Raw genomic sequence first — 19,494 nt, 5'->3', positions numbered from 1 at the left:
ATACAATGTAATTATAAAACATGGATAGGATTACATTCATAACAGTTGGGAAAAAAACAACAGGAGACAGGTCCACTGGAAAAGTAAAGGCACTTCTCAGATAAAATTAAGTTATAAAACACACAGTATGGAACACGACACAGATTATTCGTATGCCAGAAACAACTTCTAAAAAAACGTCCTTCAGAAATCTGAGTATTTTTGTTGAGAAACAGCTCCTAAAAACATACAGAATTGTTACAGTGAATGCACACAAAACACTGACGTCTCAAATGGACTTAAGCAGAAGTTGCTATGTTCTTTTTGCTCCATATTCTGTTTCCCTGCCAGAATTTCCTCTCATCCATTTTAGCTTGTCCTTATCCATACTCTCGCTGCCCACTTCTCCCCTAGTTTCACTTTAACTGAAAAATGAAGAAACAAATGTACTCCTTGCCCATTCATTTCAATTCCTTTGCTTCCATTTTTGTTCCGCTTTCTCTTCTCCTTTTGTGCCGGTGCCTTTCCCGCAGGACCATTCCCTGATTCCCTAATCCTCATTTACCTCTCTGCGCACTCCTTATTCACCGCCTCCGTTCAGCCGCTTTATCTCTTTACCTTTCCATCTCCTGGTCCTTCTCTAGCTGTGCGTTAGGCTGTAAAAGGCATCCACAAGGAGCTTGGGATTCCCAGTGGGATCCGGGAGCAGACGCGGGGGCTCCCACCGCAGCCCCCCCTTTCTCGCCGCAGCGTTGCCTGGCGATGGCTGCGCAGCCCTGGCAGCTGGGGCACCACCACCCCCTTCCCTACCCATTCCGTGGGGCCACCCCAATGCCTAACGGTTCCACGCTAACCTGCTCAAATGCTAACCTGCTCAAATGCTAACCTGCTCAAATGCTAACCTGCTCAAATGGATTAGATAACAAATTATTCCAAACATATTCGGCTTTCCAAAAGAAAACAGCCCTCACGAACAGCTACTGATCAACAAAACCAGAGAGCATTAAGAGCAGGGAATGCTACGTCCTCTTTATTAATGAGGTAGCAGATGGAAAAATTTCCAATTAAAGCCTTGCTTGATGATTTTGTCCCATCTGTGGTTTCTTGTTTGTTTGTTTGTTTAACACTCCATTACATCTAGGAAAAAAAGCCAAACCTTAGACAAGCAGGATATGGCTTGTCAAAACTGCACAGCTTTAACAACAAAGAACAGGGTTTTATGGAAGAAAACATCCTTCCAATCAACTCATTGTCCTGGAAAAACATGGAAAAAAGGAAATATCCTTGCTAGGTGAACAAAAACACAGTTAGAAAGGTAACTGTAGTGTACTGAAACAAAGCAGACTGATGAGAAATCTAGTCTTTCACTAAATTAACTCTGCTTTACAAACCAAGTAATTCTAACCAGAGAAATTCAAATGGCTGCTTAGAAATTTTAACTCTCATGACTCGCTACCAAGAGTTGGCATCAACCTCCCTTTGTCCCATTAATGCATTTATACTACCTATATCTTACTCATTTCCTGCCCATAACATCTAGTTCCCACGTATTAAAAACAAACAAACAAACAACAAAATTCAAACATTTAAAACAAGAAAAGGGAACTGACAACAGGACAAATTAAGTATTATTCAACAACACACTAGAACAGACCAGATGAGTTGGATTGGAAAGAAACTTAAAGGTCTTATCCCCTAAAAATTATTCCACCCAACTCTTCTAAAGGGATTTTTCTCTGTGCTAAAGTGAACCTACAGCACTGTATTTCAGTGTTGGAGGGGCAGGAGAAGACTTCCGTCTTTTGGTCCCTGCTGCGAGGATGATTGATGCTTTTCATCCAAATTTTGAATGATACATAAAGTGTCTTTAGTGCAGACGAGTAAAGCCAGGTTTCTCCTGGGCTAGGGGAGTTACCAGAAGATCTCTTACACTTGCTGTTCCTTAGAACCCATGACTCTTGTATTCTTGTTGACGCTGTGAACAAGCTTCAAAGGGGGAAGGAAGCTTCCTTCTACCACCTCAGCACCTAACAACTCTTCAGAAACTGAAAGACGGACTAGTAATCTGAAATTCTTTCAGGAAGAGGGCTTAGCATGAAGCAACTGTCACCACATTCCTCATCAGCAATTGTTCAAATGAAGGTGTCTCCAAGATGCTCTGCTGTGCTTTTACCCAAATGTTACTACTATAAAAGTAGGTGTACTTTCAGGTCATGCCAGATACTCGGGAGCACCCTGAGCACAGGAACATGTCACTCATGAACTACTTGCACTTAGGCATGAAAAAATCGTGTAACGTTGTCAATGAGTATGATCAAAATTAGATCTCATGAAAAGGTAAAGGCACGTCTTTGTGGATGACGCTACTACATTTTGATGCCTAAATCCCAGCGAGACCTGTGACCAAATCATGTGAGAAAATGCCTCATGTTGGGAGAGAAATATGTTTCTATAGTTGCTTAACACGCTACCTGCTTTTCCCATTAGGCAAACAAAACAATCGAGAACAAATTTCTCACAACAGATCATGTCTGCAAAATTTTAGTCTTTGTGTGCAAACATTCAAACTTATATCCATGAAACAGATTTCCTTCAGAAGTTAAAAGCTTATTAAGTTCCTACTGACAACCAGGGTCCCCAGAGTTCCAAATAACATTGTTGCTCAAACAATATAATCATGTTAAATAATCCTAAATTTTTAAGATTCACAAAGTAAAAATATAAGATTTAACACTTAAGAAGCCACATAATGCTAAGAGCTGTAAAAAAGATTTGCTTAACTCAAAATTCAACCTAAGATGACAAGTCAGAGGGCAACTTATCCCCACCTCAGTTTGTCCAAGGTCCACACAGCACGTTTGTCATACATCTAGAAAGCCAGATTTTCTAAGTTGAAATGCACCATCTCAACTGCAGGACTACACCTACATGTTCAAACACAAAGCTAATTTTAAAATAAATTCGGAGCTAAATAAAACTTATTTATTCCCGTAATGCAACCCAGGAGGATGCTTCAAACGTGCTTTAATTAGTCCTGCTACATGACATAAAAGCATCTACTCAGAATTTAGCCACGATAAGCAAAAGCTGCAGAACTGCACTTTGGCAGATTTTTATCTTTTGCTGAACAATGCATCAGTGTCACTTCATTACGAATATCTTTAACATTTACACCATTACCAGTCACCATAACATTGTGACATATTCAAAGTCAAGCTCATGCATAAGTCAAAAGCTCACTGGGGACCCTCATCTGAATCTACATTAAGTAATCATACCATAGGCGGTGCTGCTTCGTACATCAATTTCAATATAAGATTCTGTGCTTGCTCTCGAACTTGGTCTTTGGCATCTCCCATACGATCTATCAAAGACGGGAGAACTACAGGAGAGGGGAAAAAAGAAAGAAACAAGATTAAACATCTAATAAAAATTTTCTAACACTTAATGATGTTTCCTGAATACATGCGCTTCAAAAATAAAAGCTGATTTTAAGTTGGTCAGAATATTTCTCCATATATTACAAGATTAAAATGCATTGGACTGAAATTCAAGGAAACAGTATCTTCCAACAGGCTAAGCAGAAAGCAAGCTTCCCGTCTTAAGAACTGTATGAATGACTTCAGTTTAATCTTTGAAAAGTGTGTCAGTAGCTTCTGAATGCCTGGCTTTTCTGAAAAATAATGCTAGGCCTGGTGAGTCCGAAAGAACTGGGATAGGAAAAATGGACTGCTTTGAAATCAGTGGGATTCTGCTGTTTAATTACAAAAAAAATTAAACATTTTAAATTCTCCTATTCACACAGTGTATTTTCTGGAAATGCCACCTTACTTCAGGAGAAGTATCAGTAAAAGTAACTATTTTAAAACAAGTGTCCTTAAATAATATTTAACTAAAATCGCTGATGATTTCACATCTTAAAAGTCATACTCAAAACAAAAGGACTTGACAATTCTTTTTGCTTGCTTATTGGAGAGAAGTTTATAATTACATCTGATGAACAAATTATTAGTCCGATATTTAAGAAAGTTATCTGAAAGAACACTTAGATCATCATTGTGCAAGCCATCCTGCTATACCAGTTCCCAGTCCTCCACCCGGACCCTACACACGTGCTTTGTGAGACTCTCCTCCCCAGCACTTTCAGCACCAGTCCTTCAAAACGAGGGTGACAACACGGAGCATGCTGTCATCCCCCAGGATGACATGGAACTGAGATCAGATGTCACTTCCCTCTAGACAGTGCTTTTAAAGTTGGTATAAGCACGCAAAGCACCACCTAGAAAAACCTGTATCACATGCTGACATATAACATTTACCTGTCAACAGCTCAACTTTCCACATTAACTTCTGTTTCTGACCTGCTTCACGGTTTTCTAAGAGCTGCAGGTATCAGTCACATAGTTTCGGTTGAACTTATTATTGAACTTATTATTGTTGAACTTATTCAACACAGACCACAACACTCACCCACCCATCCTTCTGCTCCTGCACTCTAGGTAAACTGGGGCTAAGTTCGCAATTACCATGCTATTTATTCCACGCTTCCAAAACTTGCATAACGTTTATCTTGATTCTTTTGGAGCCTTGCTCATATTGCAACAAAAATAAGGTACAGTAACAGCTAAAATCCCCTTTTGCTGCATTTGGTGTTACATCTCTGAACACCTTAAGAGTATTTTACAGTTGCTGTCTGATCTCTCTCAGCTGACGACTATAGAAATAATTTTCCTATTCTACTCACAGAAGAAATAATTGTATTTTTTTAAAAGGGAGAAAGATCTGCAAGGATTTTAACAGCACTTAATGGTTTCACAGTAATAACTGAACAACAGTGTTGCCAGCAAAAGAAAGGGAACAGAATCAGTACTCGGAAGATCTCAGTCCTCTGTTCCTACATTAAAAACAGCAGACATTTCAGTCCCGTAATTATTAAAGGACAAATACAGTGATGAATTTTGTATTTCCCCTCCTGCTGTATCTGAACACTTCCCAATTGTCCTAATATTTAATTCTGCTGGCTCTGGTTAACCCACTCACATCTTTAGCTACCATTATCAAGTTCTTGAATTTTTCATCTATCTTCTCTTCCCTTTCTCCTCTGAATTAATCATTGCAGCTACCTTTGTTTTACAGTTTTAAGAGAAGAGCTTAGGGTTTTCTGCTTTGCTTTGGCTTGGGTTTTCTTGTTCTGTTTTGGTACATTTTTTTCCATTTTGTGAACACAGAAGAAACATCGAGAACCTGAGAAGTGCCTTTTTGGGACAATACAGCTGACCTGTCCTCTAACCTTCCAGTGATACTCACATTATTGATTACATTTTTCTTCCCAACAGCATTTTTCATTACTGTTTGCAGCACTTCTAACTATCCTTTTACACGTACCACATGTTACTGTTGAGCTCTGCTATACATTAACCTGACTGTTGGGCAGCTGAAGGCAACTCTTTCTTTACAGAGACAACAAACACAGCCACTGAGAAGATGTTCAAGCCGAGGGAAACACAGCAAGTGCCAGTCCTGCAGGAACACAGCTCCTTTGTGACTAATTAGCACGCTGAGTCAGTTGGCGGAGCTACAGATACCAGGGCTCTGCTCAAATCACTAAGGCAAGCACAGAAAACAGCTACTAGAAGCTGCTGAACAGAGGTGAGGTCATCGAGTCAAACTAAGCTTCGACACAGCCTGCAGATTTCAGTGTGCGGAGCTACAGAACACACCAGCCTTTGTCACTCGTGGAGCTCCGACAGAGGGACAGCCTGCTGTGGGAGCTCTGTTAAAGGGCCCTCATGTCTGCAGACTTGACCTTTTTTCCCCCTAAATCTCCAGTTTCTGTAAGAAGGCACAATACTTCTGTTTGCTTAAGACAAATGAGATGAGGCTGTCAAATGCTGGCAACCACCAGCTGGTTTTCAGTTTAGTCGTTCATCTTCTCTGTCAGAGTAAGCTCCAGTAGGAAATTATTTGAAGTTGGTTGCCTACTGGTGAAGTTTCAGAACGCTCAACCAGAAGGGGACCTCCACTAAACTTATTTCTATTTGTATTCCTAATGCTTTCATCACTTTTTCCAAAATGTTAGGTATGTCTAGGGAGAGCTGTGGTGAAAAATAGCTGAATCGTGTCATCTGCCCTTTCTATGAATGAGTGGGAAACACATCTCCCTACCTAAAAATTCTGACGCTCGGGTCCATCCGAGCAATCTCTTTTGCTGAATCAGCCTTCTCTTTTCCCTACTCCAAGCCTCCTGGCTTCTCCTTGCTCCTCTCTAGCCCTGCCCAGACAAAATCACAGAGCACAAGAAACTTCCAGTTCTCATAGAAACCTCACATAAGTCCAAAGCAGGAATTACAGTCGAGTGTCATAGAATCATAGAATCACCAGGTCGGAAAGGACCCACTGGATCATCGAGTCCAACCCTTCCTAACACTCCCTTAAACCATGTCCCTAAGCACTTCATCCACCCGTTCCTTAAATGCCTCCAGGGAAGGGAACTCAACCCCCTCCCTGGGCAGCCTCTGCCACTGCCTGATGACTGTTTCCATGAAGAATTTTTTTTCTGATATCCAGCCTGAACCTCCCCTGGCGGAGCTTCAGGCCATTCTAACTTGTCCTGTCCTCCGTCACTTAGGTCAGAGGTGACAGTACAACGTGGGCTGTTGCTCTGCATCAGGATAAGCCAGTGCTGTCACCAGAAAGAACAGCTTTGCCTAATCACTGCCCCAACCACTGTTTTCCCCCTGACAGCCCATACTGCTCCTTGTACCAGCATTTGTCTGATTACAAGGTGAACAGAGGACATACGAGGTATATTGGAACTGAGTCAACAGTAACAGCCTGTGGAGGTTTTGGCACCTTCTAAGTATCTACTGTGTGTTTGTGCACTAAGATTTTATTAAAAGGTCTTTTACCTTGGCTTCTATCTCCACCACCAACAGCTGAAGTTGTATTTGCAACACAAGGGCAGCCTTTACCAAAAATCAAGTTTCCGCTTTCAAACATTAGAGGACCACGACATCCCAAAGAATGGATGACCAGAAAATATATCACTAAGAACAACGTGGGTTTCCCCCCCCAACTTCATTTCAAATAAAACTGAACAATCCTTTTGGCTGCTACTTTTCCTTTAAGTTTTATATGCCTTCTCATCAGCATTATTAAATTAGCATACTTCTTTATGCTGAAGTGCAAATACATGCATTTGGTTGTTTCTGGCATCAGCCTGCAAAGTAAACAATCTCAAAACAGAAAACCAGAATCCTTTGGGTTGGAAGGGACCTTAAAGATCATCTAACTCCAATCCCCTGCCATGGGCAGGGACACCTCCCACTACATGTTGGAGTTAAAAGAAAGGAAAGGAAGGAGAAGTAGGACTATACACGAGGACAGTATTCAAAGTGGTAGTTTCCTAACAAGTTACCCAATAAAGTATATACTTTATCACATTCAGTATGGATTCATGCATTCCTACTGTTTTATATTAACCTTATCCATCTTATTTCTTCTGTGTCCTCAGTCATTTCAGAGGGATTTTGGACAACCCCATAACATGACAACTTTCTTACTTTTATTTATTTCTGCTAATCTGCAGAGAAACATCACACTAAATTTAGGAGACACCGATTCTCTTTGCAGTTGCTGGTTATTTTTTGCAGAGCCAAGAAGCACTATATCCCATTCGATGTGCCTTTTTGCCACATTTTATCAGATTGTTAAAGTTTCCTATCACTACCAGACACTCCTGAGTTTTTCCGGTTAAGATTTCTGCATCGTTAAAGTACAATTTTACAAATTTTGATTACTAAAGAAAACAAAGTAGTGTTAGTAAAAATATTCTGTAGCACACATTAATTTCTATCAGATCTACCTCAAACTGACCTGCTATTTATGCCTTTTTCCTTTCTAATTCCATAGTTGCCTTTCTATTATATGCCTAACAGAGTTAATTGCCCCATTAGGTTTTTTTTCCATTGTTTGTATTTCTTCTCTTGGCTCAGTAAATCTAAATAGATTTTCATTTATACAAATAGACATAATTATCTTATCACTACCACTTGGTCAGCAAATGCAAGATTTAAGGCCAAAATCAGCCTGGAAAGACAAAGAGTACAGCCTTTAGAGATTAAATAATTATTTCCTCTACCAGGAATGAAGATGATAAACAATTAAATCACAGAAGTCAGTGCCTAGAATGGAACCCAATGTATTTTTTAAAAATCCTGAGCAGCTTAGCTGTACGGAGCCCTGGAGCAACAAATGCCACAGGTAGCACAAACAATTTCCTTTTGTTAACCTTTAACAAGAGTTCCTTCTGTTACGACACAAACGTGGAGCTTTTCAGTCTGTGTTATTGCTCACAGCCCTCCCCTCCATTCCTTCTCCCTTGACGACTTATATCTGCTCTTTCTAAGTGCCCGTTTTCTGGACACCCTTTTGTTCCTGTCCATTTCTATAAACCAAGCGCAGTCCACATCTGCTCTACTGCAAAGACTTACGAAAAACCATTAAGCAAATAAGAGTCTTGACCAGGGAAACATTATCTGTGTTGGCAAAAATGCTGTTACTAAAAAGTCTAACTTCTTTAGACATTTTTTTTTAAAAAAAAAAAAAAAAAGGCTTTGTAAATAGAAACAGATTAAGCCTAGGTAGCAATATCTTCCTAGTTTACTCAGAAACCTCACCAGCTCAGGCAGCAGCATTAAACATCTGTCATCAGAGAGGAGTGAAGGAATCAGCTGCCTCCGCGGTTACAGCAGTCTCTGTTCTTCTGGGCAAGATGCACAGGAGAGAAAGGAATCCCACAGAGGCTCCTACAGGGCCAGCAAAAGGGCAGGTCTGACAGATCCACATGGCCAAGGGCTTCTTCTAAACAAAGCATCATTAACAGGCTCTCAGAGAGAGCCTCACTGATCCCCTCTCAGGATAAAGTCCAGCCCACGGTCAGGTTTAATCAAAAGCCATCTCACACAATGTGTGTGTCTCTCCAGAAGCCAAATAAGAGTAGCATTAATGGACACTGATCTGTTAGAGCAAGTCCAGAGGAGGGCCATGAAGATGATCAGAAGAACTGGAGCACCGACCACATGAGGACAGGCTGAGAAAGCTGGGACTGTTCAGCCTAGAGAAGGCTCTGGAGGGACCTTAGAGCAGCTTCCAGTACTTAAAGGGGGACCTACAAGAAAGATGAGTAACTCTTTATCGGGGAGTGCAGTGATAAGGGGAGTGGTAATGGTTTTAAGCTGAAAGAGGGGAGATTCAGATTAGACGTTAGGAAGAAATTTTTTCCTGTGAGGGTGAAGAGGCATTGAACAGGTTGCCTAGAGAAGTCATGGATGCCCCATCCCTGGCAGTGTTCAAGGCCAGGTTAGATGAGGCTTTGAACAAACCTGATCCAGTGGAAGGTGGCCCCTGCCTGTGGTGGAGGTGGTGAAACTGGACGACCTTTAAGGTCCCTACCAACCTAAACCATTCTATGATCACCAGTTGTGGAGGGGGAAAAAAACCCAAATATTTGTTTGTTCAATTTTTATTTATGAAACATCCATGAATCCATCAGTATCTGTCTCAGGAAACATGCATGAGAAGAGAGCCTTCAATTCCAAAGTGTTTCAAGAGGTTTATTAGACCAGAAACGGAACTAGAATGTAGAGAATGTTCGTGTAATCTTTGGAACTTTCTTAGCTCTAGGCCAGGTGTTTACAGGACTAGGATTAATTAGAACCAAACAGAAAACAAGGAAGGCTGGGGCTTCTCTACTGCTATTAAATGGCACTGCATTTCTAGGTGTCATACGGTGAAGTCCACAGACTACGAGCAGATGGTTCTCTGAATCACAGCCTATCACTCAACCATGAAGCATGTCAAGAAAAATTAATTCCTACTTCTAATAAATTCCAGTGCCAGCCAGCCCCAACATAAGAATTAAAAGGCTGCATAGATTTTTAATTTATTTTTCACTAAAGCTTTAAAGAATCCCTTGCCAAGATGAAAAAAAAGTCACACCTTAGATCAGCTGTTACCATTATTTATGGTCACTAACTGTAGAGGGAACCAAAGAAAATGTAAGGATTTTCTGAGATGCTTTGGGACATTAACCTTTTTGTTAAATTTGAAAATATGAAAGCAATTAAAAATGTTAGTTCTGGTGAACGAAAGTACAAATAATGGAGATTCATTTAAAAGCCTTTAATAAAAAAAGACTGAAAAAAATTATTGTTTAAGAAAATCCTATAACCTGTATCCAACACAGCTTTTCCCGAGGTCAGTCAGCAATAAAATGAAAAGGCAATATCAGAAAAAACACTGACTTGCATTAGATGCAGCGAGGTATCTTTCAGACAAGACTTGTCTCACATGAACAGAAAAAAATTGCTTTACATTATCTGAGCAATTCAATTTCTTGAATAATTGCATTTAACTTCATAGTTTTCTCTAACATCTGAGGTTAGCCATACTATAAGCAAAACATGGATCAGATGATCTTGAAGGTGCCTTCCAACCTAAATCATTCCAGTTTTATACATCTGTTCTGCAAGTATTTGTAATCTGCAATCCTACAACAGGTTGTGCCATTAGCCTCAACATTTAAATTAAATCGATAAAACCAAAAAAATAAGAATAAAAATCAGACCCTAAAACCTGAAGATCCAATGTTTCTCTACATGCTACACATCCATGGTAGCAGTTGGTTTTCATGGTGTTGATGAAAGCATTTCTCTATACATCATTAAAACCATTTGTTGGAAGAGTCTCATCTTGATTATACCGCACACTTCAGTCATTCCCATCCAAAAATTTCAATCATTAAACAGGAGAAAATGCATAAATTAAGAACTTAGGTGTCACTATATGCAGCCCTACTCAAACAAATATTTCCAAATTCTTGTACCAAATGTTTTTAATCCAAAATCACTCAAAAAATTAATGCACATTGCAAGCCCTTACAACTGCTTTAAAATACATCTGGCAACACACTTGCATGCTTAATTACAAAGCCAAATTTTAAAGAGCATTTAAATTTTTCTGAAGAGTCTAATTTAAAGGTTCTTCTATTACTTCTAGAAGCCTCCTGGGAAAGAATTTAAATACTTCAAATCGGTTTCACATCCTCATATACAGCCCTACAACTATCCTATCAAAGTATTTTTACTCTTACTGGTTTCTTTTCACAGTAATAAGAATTTGAAACTGCTATTACACATCTACACACATTTACATATGGGAGTTTTGTGTGTAAAACGTGTTATCTATATTCAGATTTATACATATATGTACATATACAAACATAACCTGTACCTGTGTTTGATCTTTAGGGGTCAGTATCTTTCCTTCAGTTTGTGGATAACTGAAATATGTTTTACAATATCTGTAAGGTCATATGCAAAAGTGAATGACAATGTAATTATACGCTAATGGACAGTTCAATATAGGCAGAATAAGTCATAGCACCACATTAAAGGTGAAACAGATTCCACACATCTTTATCATACTTTTTCTTTTCCTGTTCCTTTGACAATAACAAGAGGGAAAAATAACGCTCACTCCATTTAGGAAAAGAAACTATGAGTAGAGACTCTTCCCAGAACCTCTATCATGCAGTCACATTTGCCTATAATGCTGACATTCTCTTTTATTTCTGATACATAATATTTTAATAATTAATGCCATCACCTGGGAAAAGGGATGGTGACACTGTAGTTATGTACTCTTACGTAATCTCTCTTAACCACAGAACAATCTGCAGTTTTAAATACTCAAAGACAATACTTTAAGTTTTAACACTCAAACATTCCTTAATCTGCTTAATTTTTCCCGGAATATTACCACATAGTCTTATGAATTTAACCCTGATATTTATTACTTGCGAAGTATGTTCAAGCATCTTCACTGGAAGAAATAAAAAAAGATGATCCAAATTTGTGTGTCTAGGTTCTCGTAACAGTGATGCCAGCTGTGGAAAGCACGCAATGTGGTTAACAATAAAAGGATAACACCTTGGAAGAAAGTTACTGCAACATTAAATTGTTGCCTAGGAAACTAAATTAAGTCTCTTATCAGGCATTATACTTCGATACAAAGATCACTACCGTGCTCTTCAGAATACTGGAAAGCATCTGTTCTCCAACTATTGCATTGATTTTGCCCACATCGCATTTACAGCATAGATGTAGGCTGTGAAGATTGAAATAATAATAAAGCATTTGTGTTTTTTTTCTACTTAGCAAAATGCTTATGGGGGTGAATACTGAGTCATATCAGTTATTTTTCTCTGCAGTTAAAGAAATCTATCCCCATCATAACTGAACAGGAAATTAAATGGGGAGGAGGGGAAGACGCTTTGCCATGTTATAGTTGGGTAATATGCTATCATATTTCCATCGTTTGCTGAGTTCTGAATCACAAATAAAAACATCTCAGGGTCAGCAAACTGCAGTGCTCTTTATTAAGACAAAACACGTTTAAGGATCCAGGTGTAACAGAAACACGGCTATAAAAGTGAAACTTCACCTGGGAAATAGGATTCACTGCGTTTTAGAAATGGCAGAAAACAGAGTAGGTAGGTATTTTACATACACATCTTCCTTGACTGTATTCACAGTGCAATCCTGATCTTGACCGAGAATGCAAGTACCTACAACAACCTGACACATTAAATAACAGGCTAACTATATTTTTAATATTTCAAAGTAATAATTAAATTGGCTGGAAAAGTCCTATTATGCCTATCTTAAAAAAATAATATACTCATTTATTTGATCAAAACCGATCATATAAAATACCTACTACCATATAAAATACTACTAAGACTTCCTGTGGAGCTATAAGAACCATATTACTTAGTTGAAATATTTTTCCTCTAAAGTTCCTAACATTTTCAGGCTTGATACCACAATCTTTATTTTCTCCTCATACCACCTGTATGAAATGTGAATTTACTATACATCATTACCCACCTCATTAACTATATTCACATCAAGCAATGACCTAACTGGACATAACCAAGATTAAAAAAACACTCTAAAATGGCAGTTGGCATAGAATAGTTAGTTCTTCTTAACTACATGACTATGGAAACTCCATAGAAGTTTCAGGGGGAGGGGTGAAAACTTTTTTTCCTACTTCTAAGCAATTTTCATCACCCAGAAGTAATAAGGAAGTTACATGTAAAACCTGAACTAAAAGCATTCCCACAGCATTCTCCTGGAGAAACTGGCAGATCATGGCTTGGATGGCTACACTCATCAGTAGGTAAAAAAATTACTAGGTGGTCAGGCCCAAAGACTTGTGGTGAAGCGAGTTAAATCCAGTTGGCAGCCAATCACAAGTGGTGTTCCCCAGGGCTCAGTGTTGGGGCCAGTCATGTTTAATAACTTTATTGATGACATGGATCAAGTGCACCCTCACTAAGTTTGCAGATGACACCAAGCTGGACAGCAGTGTTGATCTGCTAGAGGGAAGGCAGGCTCTATGGAGGCACAAGACAGGCTGGATCGATGCGCTAAGGTCATTGAATAGGGTTCAGCAAGGCTAAGGGTTGGGTCCAGCACCTGAGCCACAACAACCCCATGCAACGCTACAGCCTTGGGGAAGAGCGGATGGAAAGGTGCCTGGTGGAAAAGGATCTGGGGGTGATGGTCAATAGCTGGCTCAACAGGAGTCAGCCATATGCCCAGGTGGTCAAGAAAGTCAAGAGCATCCTGGCCAGCAGGAGTAGGGAAATTATTTTTCTCCCTGTACTCCACACTGGTGAGGTCACACCTCAAATACTGTGTTCAGCTTTGGGCCCCTCACTACAAGAAGGACAGTGAGCTGCTGGAGTGCATCCACAGAAGGATAATGAGGCTGGTGAAGGATCTGGAGTACAAGTCTTATGAGGGACTGAGGAAACTGGGGTTGTTTACTCTAGACAAAAGGAGGCTGAGGAGAGACCTTCTCAGTCTCTGTGTCCCCCTGAAAGGAGATTGTAGAAAGGTGAGTATCAGTCTCTTTTCCCAAGTGACAAGCAACAGCAGGAAAGCCAACGGCCTCAGTTTGCTCCAGGGGAGGTTCAGAACTAATACTAGAAAAAATTTCTTCACCAGAAAGAATTTCTTCACCAAAAAGGTTATCAGGCACTTGAACAAGCTGCCCAGGGATGTGATTAGGTCACCGTTCCTGGAGGTAGATGTGGTGCTCAGGGACGTGGTTTAGTGATGGAGTTGGCAGTATTAAGTTAACAGTTAGACTCAATGATCTTGAGGGGTTTTTTCCAACCTAAACGACTCTATGATTCTAGTTTCTTCTGGCATCTGTAAAGAACTCACTACAGTCACAGTTAATACACACCAAGTTTGCTACAGCAGAGACAATATAGCTTTTTATTAAAAAAAAAAAAAAGTGGTATCTCACAACCTTGTAAGAGCTGTGCAGAAGGTAACTCAGCTAACAGCTGGATTTTTACGCAGTTCTGAAGAACAGGTCCTTACAGGAAGGAATGTACCTTAATGATAGAGGCATGGAGGAAGAGACACCACCCTGGGTGGTGGACCCTAAATTCACCATCTCTGCACAGGTTGCTATAGTAGACAGCCTCATTGATATATTAGGTCAATTTACAGGAAATAGCAACGTAACAAAGAAACAGATTGACAATAATTATAAAAGTAATAGATGACATAATAAATCCAAACAGAATTATGTCACAATAAACATATGCTACATCTGCGCTGTTATATCTTCCTCATCTTAAAATCACTACAACAGAAAGGCACTGAAAGGAAAAAAGAATAGAAACTGTGGAACCATGTGAATACAAGCAACAATTAGACTGGGACTCTTACCCAGGATAATGGAGGAGAGGCACAAAAGAGACCCATAAAATGAAGACTTGCAGTCAAGAAAATAAATGATGGCTCACAACCCTAACACAAGGTCTAGCAGGCATCAAGTTATCAGGCAGACAGTCCAAAACAAGAGTTTTGCGTGACTAAGCATTACCACAGAAGACTGCAGAAGCCAAACATCTGGTTGATTCAGAAACCAACCAGATAAAGCTGCAGCAAAACAAGGTGACAGAGGAGACACTGAGGATTCAATCTGCCTCAGCTGGCACTAAACTGCAAGACTGCTGACAACTAGGGGTTCATACTGAAGGAGTTACCACTACATGTTTTTCCTGTCCTTACTTTCTCCTTAGGCATCCGCAAATGGATCAGCGTCAGACACGAGTCTGTGGTCTGACTTATTGGAGTCATTGTCGGATTCTATTAGAAGCCAAATCTGCAGAGTCAACACAAAACATGATTTGGGAAACTGCTGGTTCTTTATGTTTTGTTGAAGGAAGCAGTTCTTTTGCTCACCAGTCTGCTTTTAATTATTCTCATAAACCCTGGACTATCTACACTCCCAGACAACTGCAGTTAAGTTTTTGTATTACTACTTCACTGACAAAAACAGGAAATGATCCAAATCGTGTTACAGGACCTGCAGCGACAGCAACCAACTGAAGAGAATTCATACGACAAATCATGCTTTTAAAGTCATCTAAAATAAAGATAGTTTTCTGTCTTTACTGACACTAACATTTCAGTGTCTGTTAAGCTCAAACAAACATACATACTTTACAAACAGTGACTTGCATATTCAGCATAATGCGCTCCACAGGTCTCAATTCTGGAGACACTCAGAAAACCAATTTCAGTTGAAGGCACTACTAGTCAGCTTCTCTAGAAAGTACTTCTGGAATACACAGCTTCAGATGTCTATTGATGTTACACTTTTGATGGTCACCCTATGCCAGTACTCTCTTTTTTTCCAAGAAAATTTATATATAAAAATGCTATGAGTACTGAAACTTAAATCTTTAATTTGCTCGGAATCTCAAACAACTCAAACACTGGGACAAAAAATAGCTCATACTTAAAAAAAAAACAACACAGAAGAAATTAAGGAAGTTTTCCAATGAAGTTGCTGTAATTTTAAGTTCTACACACCACCAAAATATAACTCAAAACAGTGCAAAACTCTGAAGCCTAGCACTGTTTGTAGCTACAAATTCTGACTATTGAGAAATCAGTGTTCTCTGGGTAGCACAACACGCCTCACCTTCCCTTACACTGCTCTGATACAAAACTAACCAGCCAAAGGAAAACCTTCTGCAACAAAAGGTAGGGAGGTGGTATAGAGTGATCTGGACAAGGTGGATCAATGGGCTGTGACCAGCCATATGAGGTTCAACAAGGCCAAGCTCCTGGTCTGGCACTTGGGACACAACAACGCTGTGCAGAGCTACAGGCTTGGGGAAGAGCGGCTGGCAGAGGAGGACCTGGGAGTATTGGTCAACAGCCGGCTGAACATGAACCAGCAGTGGTCAAGGTGGCCACCAGCATCCTGGCCTGTACCAGAAATGGTGTGGCCAGTAGGACCAGGGAAGTGATCCTTCCCCTGTATCAAGTATTGGCAAGGCTGCACCTCAAATACTGTGTTCAGTTTTGGGCCCCTCGCTACAAGAAAGACATTGAGGTCCTGGAGCGTGTCCAGAGTAGGGAAACAAAGCTGGTGAAGGGTCTTGAGAACAAGTCTTATGAGAGGCAGCTGAGGGAAATGAGGGGTTGTTTAGCCTAGAAGAAAAGGAGGCCGAGGGGAGACCTTATCACTGTCTACAACCACCTGAAAGGTTGCAGCAAAGTGGGTCTTGGTTTCTACTTCCAAGCTACAAGCAATAGAACAAGAGGAAATGGCCTTAAAGTCGCACCAAGGGAAGTTCAGATCGGATATCAGAAAAAATTTCTTCCCTGAAGGGGTCATCGGGCACTGGCAGAGGCTGCCATTGGAGGTGTTTGAGTCATCATCCCTGGAGGTATTTAAAAGATAGGTAAACAAGGTTATCAGGGATATGGTTTAGAAGTGGACAGGTACAGTTGGACTCTATGATCTCAAAATGTCTCTTCCAGCCAAACAATTCTATGGTTTTATGAAAACAAATTTCAAGTCTGTAGCAGTGTACTGCAGTAGTTTTACAGCATCCTGAAATATGCTTAAAATAAACTTCATTTGCAACCCATCATAAGCCATACCTTGTATTCCTAAGTTTTCAAATTCTGCCTATTTCTTAACTATTAGATAGAAAAGTAGATGTGTAAAGAAGAGGAAGCTCAACAGTTTGACAGACAATTTGAGTTAGCTGGGGATGCAGGTACAATATGCAAGATAATTCACAAAAATTTTGTAACGGGACATAGTCGGTATAAATTGGAGAGGGGCAGATTTAGACTAGACATTAGGAAGAATTTCTTCACCATGAGAGACGAGAACAGGTTGCTCAGAGAAGCTATGGCTGCCCCATCCCTGGAGGTGTTCAAGGCCAGGTTGGATGGGGCCTTGGGCAGCCTGATCCAATGGGAGGTGTCCCTGCCTATGGCAGGGGGGTTGGAACTGGATGATCTTTAAGGTCCCTTCCAACTCAAATTATTCTATGATTAAGCTAGAAAACTCTGTTAAAAACAGTGATACAACACCGATGCCCTAGTATCACTATCTCTTTTCAAGGCCAGCAGCAAAATGAGTCGAGCACCATAGTTTGCTCATATTTCCCAGAATAATTGCTTCATACTCAGGCACAAGAAAAGTCATTAATTTGAAATGAACTCGAGTAAACACTTCACACAACAATAACAGTTAGCACTTTTTTTTCATCCCATAAAAAGTTTAGACTACTAAAAACTACAGTCCAGTTATCTAACAGGAGGAGGAACACACAGTCCTCTGAGACCACAGGCTTCAGTAGACAAAAGGCTAAAATTAAAGTGATCTGCAAATAAAACTTTCGATCTTTAACACACGTTGAACATTAACACTTATATTTCAATGTGATTTTTAGATGATTGTCTTGGGGAGTGGTAAGCAAGTACATAACATGGGAGTGGTGAGCAAGTACTTAGCATGAAACTAATTACTGAAAAAATATTCCTGTAACCTCTAAAAAATCCCAACCACCACCTAGAAATCCACGATTGCATGACAAATGAATATTTATAAGGTAATATAAAATAATTTAAAAATTCCAACAGCAGCAGTAAGATGTCTACTAATATATTATAATTAGCTCAGAAAGCTTTCAACATGCTCCATTTCAGCTTCTAGGGACAGGGGAAAAAAACCCAAACCCAAACCCCCCAAAAAAACTTGTCTTTTACTTCTTGGTGTTAATAAAACTAAAATTATATTTCACTTACCAGTTCCTATATAGGGTTTAAAGCGTCCTGATAGTCTGTCAACAAAGGCACCTAAAACATCTAGTCCCAGTAGCGCTACCTGTTGAAATAAAAGCATTAGATATACGAAACAGATCACTGAAAAATTCTTTAGGGTATATTTTAAATAAATTATCCATACCTATGCACGCATGCTGAAAGACAATATCTTAACTTAAAGATAAATTAAAGTTCCAGTTAGAGAGCTGATAATTCCTGGAAAGCTTTCACCAAGACAAAGTTATCAGAATATGTTTGGAGGGGATCAAATGTATTTACATACACCAGAGCAGTTCCAATTTTTTCAGTACTTGTCTTGAAACAAAGAGAAAGTACCTATCCAAAATCCAATGTTTTAGTATTTTCAACTACAAATTATTAAAATTCAAATGAATAATTATGTGGACTAAAGAGGTAGAAGAAGCTTTTATTCTTTTTCCTGTCTGGATCATATATTAGGACTGCAGTTCTGTCCCTCAGTTCCTTTAAAACATGACTCTAGAGGTCTAACTCATTAAACTAAAAATAAAAATTCCTTCAAAATAAGTATCTGTAAGGCTTTAGAAACCTGGTAGAGGCTGTAATGCCTAAGCTGCTGAAAGAACAAACCAGAAAGCGCTAACTACCACCAACCAAAAACAAAAAAAGGGGGGCAAAGGGTGCAGACTAGACTTGGAAAAAGCAAACGACTTAAAACACAAAACTGAGGCCCCAAACATAAGTACTAATACAGACTGGGGAAAAAAAAAAAGACATCTTAAACAGCTCCCCAGATGCTAAGAGCTTACTTCAATCTGGGGTACTTAGCTCATCCACTAAGGTCATTACATAATTTTCCAATCTCCCAAAAGAAAAGGACTGAGAGAAGTTAATACCATCTTCCCTTGCAGTTCAGACCACACCACTTGCCCACCTGCTTGTTAAGCCGGGGGAGTTCTGTTTCTCTTACTTTAAAATTCAATTGGAAAAAAAAAAATAAATCTGAAAACAAAAGGAAGTTCAAAGTACTACTGGGATCGTGAGGAATGTCTGTTCTGTCTATGAACAGAAACTAGATGAGAAGATAATTTCTACTAAAACAAAAACAAAACCAAGATCAGAATCCACCAGTTAAACCACGTTATTTTATGAGGGCAAGACACTTTTTTTCCCCACCCTTAACTATCCTGCTTACTGTTCCAAGACTTCATTCTCGATTTCCTATGATAGTTCACTATGAACACCAGAACCTGCATTTTCACATCTTGTAGTTACTTCGTTTTGCTGCCCTGGAAGGTGCAAACACCAA

The 19,494-nt window shown here is 39.6% G+C and overlaps 1 protein-coding gene across 29 annotated transcripts in view; it reads right to left on the bottom strand.

Annotated features, from left to right (window-relative positions):
• The window catches only part of CLASP2 (cytoplasmic linker associated protein 2), a 155,966-nt gene that overhangs the window by 123,334 nt on the left and 13,138 nt on the right, over positions 1 to 19,494 (bottom strand). For all 29 annotated transcript variants that reach the window (XM_054060001.1, XM_054060006.1, XM_054060003.1 and 26 more), the window contains exons 2-3: positions 18,189 to 18,267; positions 3,258 to 3,361 (exon numbers count right to left, since the gene is read on the bottom strand). In XM_054060001.1, coding sequence (XP_053915976.1) covers positions 3,258 to 3,361; positions 18,189 to 18,267 — 183 coding nt within the window. The remainder of the gene's footprint in view (positions 1 to 3,257; positions 3,362 to 18,188; positions 18,268 to 19,494) is intronic.

This window comes from Cuculus canorus, chromosome 2, assembly GCF_017976375.1.
Source record: "Cuculus canorus isolate bCucCan1 chromosome 2, bCucCan1.pri, whole genome shotgun sequence".
NCBI classification, from domain to species: domain Eukaryota; kingdom Metazoa; phylum Chordata; class Aves; order Cuculiformes; family Cuculidae; genus Cuculus; species Cuculus canorus.
Note: the sequence above shows the minus strand (reverse complement) of the source record. Positions and strands in the feature narration are given on the sequence as shown.